General features: G+C 42.0%; 1 protein-coding gene across 1 annotated transcript in view; it reads left to right on the top strand.

Annotated features, from left to right (window-relative positions):
• The window catches only part of LOC139477756 (uncharacterized), a 98,371-nt gene that overhangs the window by 27,307 nt on the left and 55,959 nt on the right, over positions 1–15,105 (top strand). Inside the window, exons 11-20 of the mRNA XM_071260163.1 lie at positions 311–462; positions 2,246–2,372; positions 3,664–3,912; positions 4,843–5,052; positions 6,471–6,572; positions 8,555–8,747; positions 9,029–9,168; positions 11,373–11,403; positions 13,464–13,579; positions 14,175–14,374. Coding sequence (XP_071116264.1) covers positions 311–462; positions 2,246–2,372; positions 3,664–3,912; positions 4,843–5,052; positions 6,471–6,572; positions 8,555–8,747; positions 9,029–9,168; positions 11,373–11,403; positions 13,464–13,579; positions 14,175–14,374 — 1,520 coding nt within the window. The remainder of the gene's footprint in view (positions 1–310; positions 463–2,245; positions 2,373–3,663; positions 3,913–4,842; positions 5,053–6,470; positions 6,573–8,554; positions 8,748–9,028; positions 9,169–11,372; positions 11,404–13,463; positions 13,580–14,174; positions 14,375–15,105) is intronic.

The raw sequence follows: 15,105 nt of genomic DNA, 5'->3' as shown, positions 1-15,105 counted from the left end.
AAAAAATCATTTTGAAATGACTAATAGATGGTCTAGATTGTAAGGATTTAGTCGTTAAACCCGTAACTATTGTTCGGAATACCCCATGTTAAAGTTTTTGAGATTGCATGATTAGAAATCACATTCTGACTGTCACTTTCATAATCTGGTAAGCGACGCACTGATTGGTCGGATGAAAGGTCGTTCTGACGTGACCCCAAATGGGATGTTTTCAGATCTTTGTTTAGCGGTAGCAAGAACTAATATCTGATTTTAATGAGATTGTGTTGAAGTCAGACTTTGACCGTGAATCTGAATTGTATCTGTCCAGGGAGAATGTGGCTTCATCGTGGCAGGACTGGACAGTGACAAGGTCAAGGCCGTGCCAGGGAACATTCTGAAGAACAAGGTCATGACCACAATTGGCACCATTGTCGAGGAACTCAAGGCCAGCACAAAGGCATACAAACCCACGAAACTTGGGTGAGCATGTTTCATGGATTGTCATGCTTAAACAGGAACTAATAACAGTCGTAAACACCCGTACTAAGACAAGAATAAACTGACATTCAAAACCATCCCTACATAAACATATCCACAGTCGCAACCACCCTACTTAAACATAGACATACGACATTCGTAACCAGTGTTTGAAATATAAAAAATGTCTGGCTGCCATCAGGACTTGAGAAGCTGCAGGCCCTGATATATAAATCGAAACATGTATTTACTGCAGGCCATAAGGACCCATACAAATTTGAAACTACGGGGCCTGTACAAGATCTACCTGCCACAGGCCTACTGGTAGGCGCTTATTTTGAACACTTGTAACCATCCTCACTCAAACATAAACTTAAGACAGTCATAATCACTCATACTTAAGCATAAACTTAAGACAGTCATAATCCCTCATACTTAAGCATTAACTTAAGACAGTCATAATCACCTATACTTAAGCATTAACTTAAGACACTCATAATCCCTCATACTTAAGCATTAACTTAAGACAGTCATAATCACTCATACTTAAACATAAACTTAAGACAGTCCTAATCACTCATACTTAAGCATAAACTTAAGACAGTCATAATCCCTCATACTTAAGCATTAACTTAAGACAGTCATAATCACCAATACTTAAGCATTAACTTAAGACACTCATAATCCCTCATACTTAAGCATTAACTTAAGACACTCATAATCCCTCATACTTAAGCATTAACTTAAGACAGTCATAATCACTCATACTTAAACATAAACTTAAGACAGTCCTAATCACTCATACTTAAGCATAAACTTAAGACAGTCATAATCCCTCATACTTAAGCATTAACTTAAGACAGTCATAATCACCAATACTTAAGCATTAACTTAAGACACTCATAATCCCTCATACTTAAGCATTAACTTAAGACAGTCATAATCACTCATACTTAAACATAAACTTAAGACAGTCATAATCACTCGTACTTAAGCATAAACTTAAGAGAGTCATAATCACTCATACTTAAGCATAAACTTAAGAGAGTCATAATCACTCATACTTAAGCATAAACTTAAGACGGTCATAATCACCCATACTTAAACATAAACTTAAGACGGTCATAATCACTCATACTTAAGCATAAACTTAAGACAGTCATAATCCCTCATACTTAAACATAAACTTAAGACAGTCATAATCACCCATACTTAAACATAAACTTAAGAGAGTCATAATCACTCATACTTAAGCATAAACTTAAGACAGTCATAATCACTCATACTTAAACATAAACTTAAGACAGTCATAATCACCCATACTTAAACATTAACTTAAGAGAGTCATAATCACTCATACTTAAACATAAACTTATGACAGTCATAATCACTCATACTTAAGCATAAACTTATGAAAGTCAAATTCACTCATACTTAAGCATAAACTTAAGACAGTCATAATCACTTATACTTAAGCATAAACTTAAGACAGTCATAATCACTCATACTTAAACATAAACTTAAGACAGTCGTTATCACCCATACTTAAACATAAACTTAAGACAGTCATAATCACCCATACTTAAACATAAACTTAAGACAGTCATAATCACTCATACTTAAACATAAACTTAAGACAGTCGTTATCACCCATACTTAAACATAAACTTAAGACAGTCATAATCACCCATACTTAAACATAAACTTATGAGAGTCATAATCACCCATACTTACACATAAACTTATGAGAGTCGTAACTATCCATCACTCACTCACTCTGTGACAGCTTGGATGGTGATGAAGAGTACCAGGGGTCGGAGGTCCATGGCTGTGGCATGTACTTGATGGACAGCCTTAACACAGACGTCCAGATCGCCACGGTCACCGTCAAGCAAACATCCACGGGACTGTCGGTATGTGATACTTTCATTTATGTTGATGTCCTCTTAACCATGCAGGATCCCCTAGTTGTGAGCTGGAGCCCCAGATTTGCCCCTATTATATCCGTGGTGTGCCAGTGCCATATCTGAGCTCATGGGTTGTCATAGTGACAGAGACCATCTTCTGCTGGTAGAGTGTCCACCCGAGAACGGAAGGTTGGGAAGTTCCAATTTCCGGCAGCGTCATACCAAAAGACGTTAATAGATGGTACCTGTTGTTACTCTGCTTGGCGCTTAGCATTAAGGGGCTAAAACAAGGACTGGTCGGCTCAGAGTCAGCATACTGTGTCTGAGTGGGGTATTGATGTTAAACTGCGGCATGGTATCTCAGTGGGCTAGCACTTTGAAATCGGCACTAGTCCAGACAAGTACAAGCAGCCACACACACACACATCGCTATTTTAGCGCAATAATCTTGAACGTGAAGATAAATCCCATTTCACCTCACCTCACCTCACCTCATAGTGACAGTATGGAAAAATGAACATTTGTTTACCTTTAAGGAAGGGGCATGGGTAGCGTACCAAAAACCTCTTATCGTGGGTTTAAATCCCAGATTCGCCATGATTATGTTTCTAGGTTTGTCAGCACCATACCTGTGATCATTGGTTTCACCTTTACAATTGTCTTAGACCTGCATCACTTCTAGTTTTCTCCCTCACCAAGCTGATGCTAAAGTGATGTAACCATCTTCCCGAGTTAACTGACTATAAAAGTCCAGTTTCAACCCTTTCCGAACAAGGGTGGAATTCCAGAGTTATATTTTGGCTGGACAAACGAGTTTATGCATAGTCCACTCAAAATCGCGTAATGAACCCAACATCCAGTTTGTAAACAATGTGGATTCTGACATGCAGATTCAGGTTGACTGCAGGATTTGCTAAGCAACTGGGCATTGACAGATATTTTTGAAATCTTTTCATGTTCATCTTGGTGCTCAAATGATTTGATGCGCTTCGTGAGGGAAGACTCGTTTTATTGCAATACAGATCTTGATTTTAGATCAGATTGTCTTGACTGGTTGCCACCATTTTGTTTGAAGTAAATGCACCTTATATGAGAGGTGGCATCCGATTGGTCAATAGGTGGGACTTAACTCGTAATAGCCACTGGTGGTGCTACCATCGAACTATGAAATTCCAGCCTAGTTTGGCAAGGGTTGAAACTGGACTTTTATAGTCAGTTAACTCCCTTGCCTTCGGAAAAATTGATGTAACTGATATTTCCAAACCAGCATTAAGCAAACTCACTTACTATTTTCAAGGATGCTGATAGGAACGTGTTCAACAAGAATCTGCTGACCAGTGCGGAGAAGCTGGATGGACGGTGCGAAGAGTACCAGAGCTTAGTGGACTCTCCAGATATAAAGGAGCTTTTGTCAGCCAAGATGGCCACCTTGTTAACGGGAGGGCTCCATGACATGCCTGCAGCAGGGACACTGCTGAAAGGGCTGGCTGTGTTGAAGGGCAACCCCCATCTTGTGGCAGCATGTCTGGGACTGCTCAATATCCTGGTAAGTCGGACTGGTGCTTGTCCCATCTCCATATGTTAAAACCATGTCATTTGAACACTGTCTGCTTTGCAGGTACTTGAAGGAGTGTGCCAAGGCAACGGTCATGTGACCTTTGACATAGCACAGTGTGTTTGAGATGGACAGCATATATTGCTAACTTCAAGACAAAAAATATAGTTGCATATCCCATTTATTTCCGAGCTTTTTCCTAGAATATCTGGTAAAGAAATTTGGGCAATCCCCTCAGGGCTGTTGGCTAAAATTAGATCATTTTTAAAATTACAGTGAAAATCAAAAACAGTGATGAGAGTCAACCAATGATAAATGGTATTATTATTATTATTATTATTATGGTATTATTATTTGTTGTTTTTATTATTATAATGGTATTATTATTTTTTGTTGTTTTTATTATTATTATTTTAGCCTGTGGAGATTCGAGCTAGAATTAACCTTCAGCAAAGCATGTTTGTCGTATTAGGCGAATAAAGGGATCGGATGGTCAGGCTCGCTGACTTGGTTGATACATGTGATCGTATCCCAGTTGCGTACATCAATCATCATGAATTCAATCACTGCATTGTTTGGTCCAGACGTGAATATTTTCAGACCACCGTCATCTAGCTGGAATATTGCTGAGTGCAGCATTAAACAACAAACAAAACCTTATTTTAAGTATGCCCATATAGCTTCATGGTTTAGCATATAATTGTTTGAATGTCGTGAAATTTTTTTAGGGGGGGGGGGGGTGCAGAATACAGAAAAACAATTAAATAATAGTCTCTTGCAAAGGATATTAGAAAAAAGAAGCACTACTGAAAAAATAACACAACTTCTTTTTTCTATTTCATCATATTTCAGTTCAAATACTTAGCATCAATAATTGTACATTTCCTGGCGAAATGTAAAATATGATATTATTTATTTCAGGGAAAAGTTTGTGTTCTGGAATTAGAAGGAAATGAATATGCTGCTTCGGTGGAGTGGATTGCCAGTGTGATAAATGCTGCGGCTGCTCTACCACCAGGTGGCAGCACAAACAATGGCAAAATAGTCAGTATCGCGGACAAGACTCCTGTCTGGACAAATGAAGAATTTCAGAAGATGTTGAAAGAGAAGCTTAAACTCAATGAAAACAAGGTATTTTCTACTTATTTGTTCAACATAAACATGGGATGTGTCCTTAGGTCATATATTTTCATATACAGTAGGCCCTACTTCAAATTCATATACATTCGTGTCAGTGTAAAAGTGAAAAGTAAAATATTTTCATTCCAAGCACCATGGGAAAAACATTGTATTTGGCAAAAAAGTATTAATAGTGTCATCAATGTATTTGAGTCATGGTGGCTGAACGACGTTTTTATCTTTACTCCCTTTGTGGAGTTGCATCCCTTTGCTAATCCAGGATCAGGTGATCATAGGTTCTTATCCAAGATTCACAGGCAGTTATGAACCTTGGTCAGTCAGTTCATACCCATGTTTTTAGTGTTTGAAACAGCTGCCTGCCCGCTAGCCAAATGCCAGTGACATTTAAAGTGGGCCTGAGATCTCTTTAAAACTGGCCTGACTGTCTTGTTGAAAATTCTAGTCAGTGTTTATTTCTGTGAATCATCATGTCAGTTAAGCCGTCATTTGATGTCGAAGTCAGTTGTTGCAGACAGTAGTAAACTGTTTTTGCTGTTCACTGTCCACATGCGTTATGTGCATTGCATGGAAAGTCTAAGAACCACTACAAACGTCAGACAAACCAATTGTACCAAGCAGCCACGCAGCCTCACTGCTGTTTTGTGTAATGGTCTCAAAACACACAAAACATTCATGTCAACACAAAACATGTAGACTGTAGCCATAAAATAGGGAGGGGTCGGGTAGCCCAAATTTAGAAATAGATTATCAGCACCATGCCAACCTTATAAAGCTTATCTGTCGTCCTTTACAAATGTAGGGCCACTTGTTTGGATCACCATACATGACAGGAAGGGGGTGGTGTGGGGTGTGTGTGTGTGAAGGTGGGGGAGTGGGCCCACATTTTTGAAAATTGCCACCAGCACTAAACCAACCAAAGAAGATGTACATATTACACTCAACATATGACAACTATCGACTTTCTAAAATGTTGGGGGCGGTTGGGTAACCTAGTGGTTAAAGAGTTCGCTCGTCACGCCGAAGATCCAGGTTCGATTCCCGACATGGGTACAATGTGTGAAGCCAATTTCTGGTTTCCCCCGCTGTGATATTGCTGGAATATTGCTAAAAGTGGCGTGAAACCATACTCACTCACTCATTCATTTGGCTCTGAAATGCATCACTTGGTCCCCCACAGCTGGCTCATCATGATAAAGTATACAAACTGGCGAAGATATCGCCATGTCTCAGAAGTGACAAAATAAATTCACTCGGGACAGATAACCTGTAATTTTTCAATGATTATTCTCAAATAACTAAAATTCTGTTCAAAGCTGTGTCAAACAGAACCCAAATATCGTTTTTTACTTTAAGTTTATTCATGACCATACTAAAGCTGTACAGTAATTTAAACCTGATCGACATTCCAGACTGCTGAGCTGACGTCACCCTTGAAGAATCTGGGCGTGGTCTTCACTCCCCGAGGCGTCATCAATCTGGGTAACCTTGACCTTCAGCCACCTGTACCACTGGTAAGGGGAGATAATTGTGTTGGATATCAAAACACATATAATTATGTGATGTCAGTGATGTCACTCACTGGAGTGTCTGGTCCAGACTCGATTATTTACAGATTCCTGGCATATAGCTGGAATATTACTGAGTGTGGTGTTAAACAACAAAAAACAAACAAACAAACAAACAAACAAACAAACAAACAAACAATCATCCTGAAACCCTGCCTGCCCAGTCGTCTAAGGCACACTGATTCGCTGTGCAGAGTTGCATTCCTTGTGCATGCCAGAAACCTATGATTGTGTGTTCGTATCCTGGTTCACCTCGATTCTATTTCTAGGTTTGTCAGCACCATACCCGTGCTCATGGGTTTCACCGAAGTGGTAAACGTCTGAGACCTGCGTCACTTCAGGCTTTCCTCCCACATTAAGCTGACATGCCGCGATATAACTGGAATACTGTTAAAAGCCGCGTAAAACCAAACTCACTCACTCACACCATTTATCTGAAAATCAGGCTTCTAGTTTCACTGACAATGCAACTTCACACAATTCTGCTCCACTTACCAGACAGCATCAATGCATGACGATGTTTGTTTAGCAGGTCGGCACACGACAGGCACCATCAAAGAGGCTTCAAATATTTAAGAGATAAACATACTGTGTTTTCAATGTAGAGCTAGTTTACCTGTAAATTTAACCATGCTAAATTGAATTTGCAGCGTGAGGTTTCAAATGTAAAATTTAGCGCAGTTAATTCAACAGCTTACCTAGCTCTACATGGAAAACACAGTATGTGCTCAAGCAGTTTATTTACCCTGTAATACTTCATTCGAATCTATGACAGGCAGTGAAAGCATAAACCGGGTAAGCAAGGCAACTTGTTGAGCTAACATGAGGCGGGCACCCCTATGACGTCCTATCGCTGATTGTGGCGCAAAAGATATAACATCACAGTTGTAAATAGAGAGGGCGCCAAATTCCCAGCTCTTTGTTGTCCCCCAAACTTAAAATACATTCTCTTTGTAGATTTCTGTCGTGCTTTCTGCACAAAATGTATTGCCACACATTACTTGAATATTGTAGTAACCGCAACTTTGCAGTTTGAAACCTATAATTTTTATATAATTATTCAAATTTGCCTACCAGCAATGACTAAAAAAAGTACTATTCTATGAATATAAGCTTCTGCAGTGATGCAGCCTTCAAATCGTCTGTTTCAATCAGAGGGGGTTTATTGTGATTTAACAACCTCTGATAGACCAATCAAAATCAAGTAATTTCCAAATTCATGGTAGAATGGTTATTAATCCGATTTTTATAAAGGCAATAAGCAATAAGCACGTTCAGGAAACAAAATGGAAATCTTGACAATATATTAGGTGTAGATTAAGGTTGCCGGTAAGTATGGCATTGTGTTTTGGAAGTACTTTAATGACATATTTTATATTAAGTCAGTCTATCGCCGACATGCACCCTGTACCTTCCATTTATGTTACATTTATATTCCATGAATGCCTCATGTGGGTATATAGATCTATCTCCAATGCTCAGTAGGTGACAACTGAAAAAAGGTAGTCACGCTTTTGTGGGGCCCAGGTGGCCCAGTCGTCTAGGGAGCTGCAATTTGCTTTTCACATTTGTGTTCCTTGGGCGCCAGAAACCTATGATCACCCCAATTCAACCCCATTATGTTTCTAGGTTTGTCAGAACCATACCAGTGCTCGTGGGTTTAACCAAAGTAGTAGTCTGAGACCTGCTTCACTTCAGGCTTTCCTCCAACATTAAGCTGACATGCTGTGATGTAACTGGAATACAAAGCGGCGTTAAAACAACTCACTCACTTACTCTTCAGCTTTCGCCTGCATCAAGCTGAAGGGCCCTGATGTAAAAGAAATGCTGTAAAAAGCAGCCAAAGTTACTTAGCTTCTTACACACAAGTAACATCAAAGCCCCATAGGTGTGTAAAGTTTTTCTGAAACTGTTATTTTTTTCTGTAGACTCACTTTCATCAGAAGAGCCATGAAGCCCACAGCTTGACGGTGTCATGTCTGTACTCGTTCCCCCATCAGCTCTCTACAGCTTTGTTTCACTTGGTGCTGGCGGCAGTGCTCAAGCTCCACACACCGGTGATGCTGTGGAGTCATGGAGTAGTTCTTCACGATGGCGTGGCAGAAGTGACAGTCAAGAAAGGTCAGTATTGAAATATGTTCTGGAGTATGGTATTGGGAGTAATAATACAGTGTTACTCCTTGTTTTACAGCCTGGGCAATCTCATTAACATCAGGGGGGCACAGGTTGCCCAGTCGTGTCAGCACCTTGATTCCCTGTGCAGAGTTGCGTCCCTTGGACACGCCAGAAACCTATGATTGTGGGTTTGAATCCCGGTTCGCCCCGGGTCTACCCTTTGAAATATTTAGGAATTTTTTCAACAAATCAAGAGGTGGGTTAACTGTGATGTTTGTGTGTGTCAGATGGGAACTCTATCCTGCTACGTGTGGACTGCGTGAAGGGGCACAACGAATCTGCATCGCTACAGGTCCTCTGGTTTACCTTCCAACAGTATCACCTGGTGACCAACTACATCTTGGCCAAGAACAATCTCTCCTACCAGGTGAGTGTCTATCTCCAGGGTATCACCTGGTGACCAACTACATCCTGTCCCAAAACAATCTCTCCTACCTGGTGAGTGTCCATCTCCAGAGTATCACCTGGTGACCTCCTACATCCTGTCCCAGAACGATCTCTCCTAGCAGGTGAGTGTCCATCTCTACAGCATCACCTGGTGACCACCCACATCCTGTCCCAGAACAATCTCTCCTACCAGGTGAGTGTCCATCTCTACAGTATCACCTGGTGACCACCTACATCCTGTCCCAGAACGATCTCTCCTACCAGGTGAGTGTCCATCTCTACAGTATCACCTGGTGACCACCTACATCCTGTCCCAGAACGATCTCTCCTACCAGGTGAGTGTCCATCTCTACAGTATCACCTGGTGACCACCCACATCCTGTCCCAGTACATCTCTCCTACCTGGTGAGTGTCCATCTCTACAGTATCACCTGGTGACCACCTACATCCTGTCCCAGAACGATCTCTCCTACCTGGTGAGTGTCCATCTCTACAGTATCACCTGGTGACCAACTACATCCTGTCCCAGAACGATCTCTCCTACCAGGTGAGTTTTCCCACCACAGTATCACCTGGTGACCACCTACATCCTGTCCCAGAACGATCTCTCCTACCTGGTGAGTGTCCATCTCTACAGTATCACCTGGTGACCACCTACATCCTGTCCCAGAACAATCTCTCCTACCAGGTGAGTGTCCATCTCTACAGTTTCACCTGGTGACCACCTACCTCCTGTCCCAGAACGATCTCTCCTACCAGGTGAGTGTCCATCTCTACAGTATCACCTGGTGACCACCTACATCCTGTCCCAGAACGATCTCTCCTACCAGGTGAGTGTCCATCTCTACAGTATCACCTGGTGACCACCCACATCCTGTCCCAGAACAATCTCTCCTACCTGGTGAGTTTTCCCCCTACAGTATCACCTGGTGACCACCCACATCCTGTCCCAGTACATCTCTCCTACCTGGTGAGTGTCCATCTCTACAGTATCACCTGGTGACCACCTACATCCTGTCCCAGAACGATCTCTCCTACCTGGTGAGTGTCCATCTCTACAGTATCACCTGGTGACCAACTACATCCTGTCCCAGAACGATCTCTCCTACCAGGTGAGTTTTCCCACCACAGTATCACCTGGTGACCACCTACATCCTGTCCCAGAACGATCTCTCCTACCTGGTGAGTGTCCATCTCTACAGTATCACCTGGTGACCACCTACATCCTGTCCCAGAACAATCTCTCCTACCAGGTGAGTGTCCATCTCTACAGTTTCACCTGGTGACCACCTACCTCCTGTCCCAGAACGATCTCTCCTACCAGGTGAGTGTCCATCTCTACAGTATCACCTGGTGACCACCTACATCCTGTCCCAGAACGATCTCTCCTACCAGGTGAGTGTCCATCTCTACAGTATCACCTGGTGACCACCCACATCCTGTCCCAGAACAATCTCTCCTACCTGGTGAGTTTTCCCCCTACAGTATCACCTGGTGACCACCTACCTCCTGTCCCAGAACGATCTCTCCTACCTTGTGAGTGTCCATCTCCAGTGTATCACCTGGTGACCACCGACATCCTGTCCCAGTACATCTCTCCTACCTGGTGAGTGTCCATCTCCAGAGTATCACCTGGTGACCAACTACATCCTGTCCCAGAACGATCTCTCCTACCAGGTGAGTGTCCATCTCTACAGTATCACCTGGTGACCACCTACATCCTGTCCCAGAACGATCTCTCCTACCAGGTGAGTTTACCCCCCACAGTATCACCTGGTGACCACCTACATCCTGTCCCAGAACAATCTCTCCTACCAGGTGAGTGTCCATCTCTACAGCATCACCTGGTGACCACCTACATCCTGTCCCAGAACGATCTCTCCTACCTGGTGAGTGTCCATCTCTACAGCATCACCTGGTGACCACCTACATCCTGTCCCAGAACGATCTCGCCAAACCATGCACTGTGTGTTGAAGTGACTAAAAGAAATATGTCTCCTTTCAATGTTGGGCAGGAAAATTATTGCATAATGAAACTAAGTCTTGTGTGTGTCACTCACAGTTTCCGCAATACTTTCCTTAACAGAACACTTTCCAGATTTACTGTGTCAGATGCAAGATTTTGTTTTCTGAAACCTGATCCAGAATTTCATTTAATCCCTCCCTATATCTCTCGTTTTGTAGGCTGCTGTTAATGCAGATAAAGAAAGCCAAAGTAAGTATTCTTGGACAAGTTTTGCCACGATTCCTTTTGAGGAACACTAAAACATTTGTTATTTTAGAAATAAACAATGAGTTAATCTCATCAAAACCAGATCTTAGTTCTCACTTCAGCTAAAAATAGATGTGAGGACATCGATTACGCAGAAAGACCTTTTGCGAATTTTGACCAACCAGTGAAGTGACTAACATAAAGCTCAACATTAACCAATCAGAGAGCAGCTTTGAAACAGTTGATGGCACTAGTTTCAAAATGGTAACTTCCTTTCCAGACTATGCTTCAAAAACATTTTGACAAAGTTCTTGATTCAAAATTTGATAACTGAACCAAAGAAAAATGTCTACTATAATTATGGCAGAAATTGTATGACAGTACTTCCCCCGGACTATGGAAAGTATTTTGATTCAGTTGTTTATCCCATTGAAGCAAAAGATAGACGATGTGTATCATTCGGAATTAGTCAAACAGCCAGTAACTGTCGTTCGGAATCAAACAGCCGGTAACTGTCGTTGGAATCAAACAGCCCGTAATTGTCATTTCTAACCCTTTCCCTATGACATATTAACCGGATCCCAGACAGCTCCTCCAATTGGGGCAGGGGCTGTCGGGTAGCCTAGTGGTTAAAGCGTTCGCTCGTCACGCCGAAGACCGGGGTTCGATTCCCGACATGGGTACAATGTGTGAAGCCCATTTCTGGTGTCCCCCGCCGTGATATTGCTGGAATATTGCTAAAAACGGCGTAAAACCATACTCACTCACTCACTCACTCACTCACTCACTCACTCACTCACTCATTCGGAATCAGTCAAACAGCCCGTAACTGTCTTTCGGAATCAGTCAAACAGCCCGTAACTGTCATTCGTAATCAGTCAAACAGCCTGTAACTGTTGTTAGGAATCAGTCAAACAGCCTGTAACTGTCATTCGTAATCAGTCAAACAGCCTGTATCTGTTGTTCGGAATCAGTCAAACAGCCTGTAACTGTCATTCGTAATCAGTCAAACAGCCTGTAACTGTCATTCGTAATCAGTCAAACAGCCTGTATCTGTTGTTCGGAATCAGTCAAACAGCCTGTAACTGTTGTTCGGAATCAGTCAAACAGCCTGTAACTGTTGTTCGGAATCAGTCAAACAGCCCGTAACTGTTGTTCGGAATCAGTCAAACAGCCTGTAACTGTTGTTAGGAATCAGTCAAACAGCCCGTAACTGTCATTCGTAATCAGTCAAACAGCCCGTAACTGTTGTTCGGAATCAGTCAAACAGCCTGTAACTGTTGTTCGGAATCAGTCAAACAGCCTGTATCTGTTGTTCGGAATCAGTCAAACAGCCTGTATCTGTTGTTCGGAATCAGTCAAACAGCCTGTAACTGTTGTTCGTAATCAGTCAAACAGCCTGTAACTGTTGTTCGGAATACCCCATATTAACCTTACCGGGGTGGTATGATTAGAAAACGGTCGGATGGAAGGTTCTTGTGATGTGACCCATAATGGGATGTCTTCAGATCTTAAGTTTAACGGAAGCGAGATATTTTAATGATATCAACGATGAGTGGGAGTTGTTTTACTGTATAATAAACAACAACCACAAGTTGTTTATTTCTTAAATGAGATATCAACATTATGTACAACCTTTTTAAGGATGATGATAAAATGTACAAGCTTTAAATATATTTTACCCGTATTTAAATTAATGATGACTCTCTCAATAGAATCCGACCGCGGCAATGTCGGACAATTCCATTTTATGCACATGTGGGTATTTCCCGAGTATTCTCACAATCCTTGATTACCTGTACCAATTGTCATATCTCTCCCACTTTTGGATGCAATCATTCGGCCATTGCGTTTATCAAAGTAGAATTTTTTTATCGTGAAATAAACCACGCTTCATTCTTCATTGTTCTCTCCCGATTTATCATCGGCATTAGTACTCACTGCACGCACGCACGCACACACGCACGCACGCACACACGCATATGCAACCTGATAATGTACTGAGGCAGTGTGAAATATGTACAACAGTTGTGTGGTAATGATATCGTGGGACTTTGTTTCAGGCAAGTCCAGCACAGTGCTGTATGGCCATAAGTTCCCCTCCATGGAGAAGACTTTGGGAGGCAAGACGCTGTGTGAGCACTGTGGACTGACCAGTACCGCAGCACAACTGTCCAAGGTGAGTGGGTGAGTGGGTGGGTGGCTGGGTGTTTGGGTGGGATGGTGGGTGGGCTTTGAGTGAGTGAGTGAGTGAGTGCATGAGTGGATGGGTGTTTGGGTGGGATGGTAGGTGGGGTTTGAGTGAGCAAGTGAGTGAGTGGATGTTTGGGTGGGTTGGTGGATGTTTGGGTGTGTGTGTGTGTGTTTGGGTGGGTGATTGAGTGAGTGATTGCACTTATGTGAGTGAGTGGTTGTTTTGGGGTGTAGGGGTGGGTGAGTGAGTGAGTGAGGGAGGGACAGAGGGTGGGTGAGTGCGTTTATGTGAGTGAGTGCCTTTGTGTGAGAGAGTTAGTGAGTAGCCTGAGTTGTTCTCGAGTCACTGATTGATTGGGTCAGTGTGTCTGTAGGATTGAGTGAAGGAGTGAAAGTCATGCCTCCATGTTAAGCTGTTCCCTTATTTGTTTCCATGAGTATATCCTTGTTTGTGGCGTATTTTGTGTTTTAGAGTTCAATGAAATAGCTCAACTGCTGTAAATACCATTGGATAGGAGCTCAACTGGTACAACACCAGTCCTTCTGCACATTGATGGATTTTTATCTTTCTACACTTTCAGACAGCACAAGATAGCCTTCAGCCAAGTTTCCTCGCAGAAAATAATTTGAAGCTTGTCAAGGGTAAAATGGAAGGATCAGTTGTTGTCCTTGAACAAGGGGGAATGGCTCAAATGAGATCACCTCTGACGCTGAGTGAAAACTCCAGCCTGACCTTCACCTTCTTGTCCTCTGACAACAGCAATGTCAAACTGAAGTTTGTGTAAGTTCAACCTGAAGCATTAGAGTGGGTGAATTGTCAGTCCAAGCAAGTTTGATTCAGTCGTTCTTTCATTGTTTGTAAACTTATCCTTTATGTATATAACTATATCAGTTAAAGATAACTCCAAACACACAGGGACATTGTGTCAGTTTCACACAGGGCACTACCGTATTCGACGTAATAAGCGCCCAGGGTGCTCTCAAAATTAGAAATAGGGGCCTCTTATTATAATATAATTTTGGTAAAAAAAGAAACAGAGTTGAAAGATTGAAAATTTCGTGGTTCATGCTGACAGCCCGAAATGATACAAAAGAAAAGTCTGTGCGTATTGTACACGACAGATATATTTTCCAGAATTGAATTGCCCTAACTAAGGGTGCATATATATATAACACACGAGTGTGTATAATACACGAATAAATATGTCTTGTGTACATTGACTGGAAGGGGTGCTAATTGGGATTGTTCACTAGCCAGTATATTAGCAAATATCGCGGTGGGCGCTTATTAGAGACGGGCGCTTATTACGTCAAATACGGTATATGTAAAGCATAAAAGTCTTGACTGAGAAATGGGAAAGCAGGAAATAGGGGAGGGCCAAAGATGAGCAGGCTTTGACCAATTTTTAAACAGAAATAACAATTTGAAACAACATATATAAACAATTTGATGTTTCTAACACACTTTCCATGAACCTGAAGAAATAGAAGTGACATGTCTCTTGCTGGTGT

This window comes from Haliotis cracherodii, unplaced genomic scaffold, assembly GCF_022045235.1.
Source record: "Haliotis cracherodii isolate W230 unplaced genomic scaffold, xgHalCrac1.p SCAF_35, whole genome shotgun sequence".
Lineage (NCBI taxonomy): Eukaryota > Metazoa > Mollusca > Gastropoda > Lepetellida > Haliotidae > Haliotis > Haliotis cracherodii.
The sequence above is the reverse complement of the archived record's forward strand: the minus strand, read 5'-3'. Positions and strand labels throughout refer to the sequence as shown.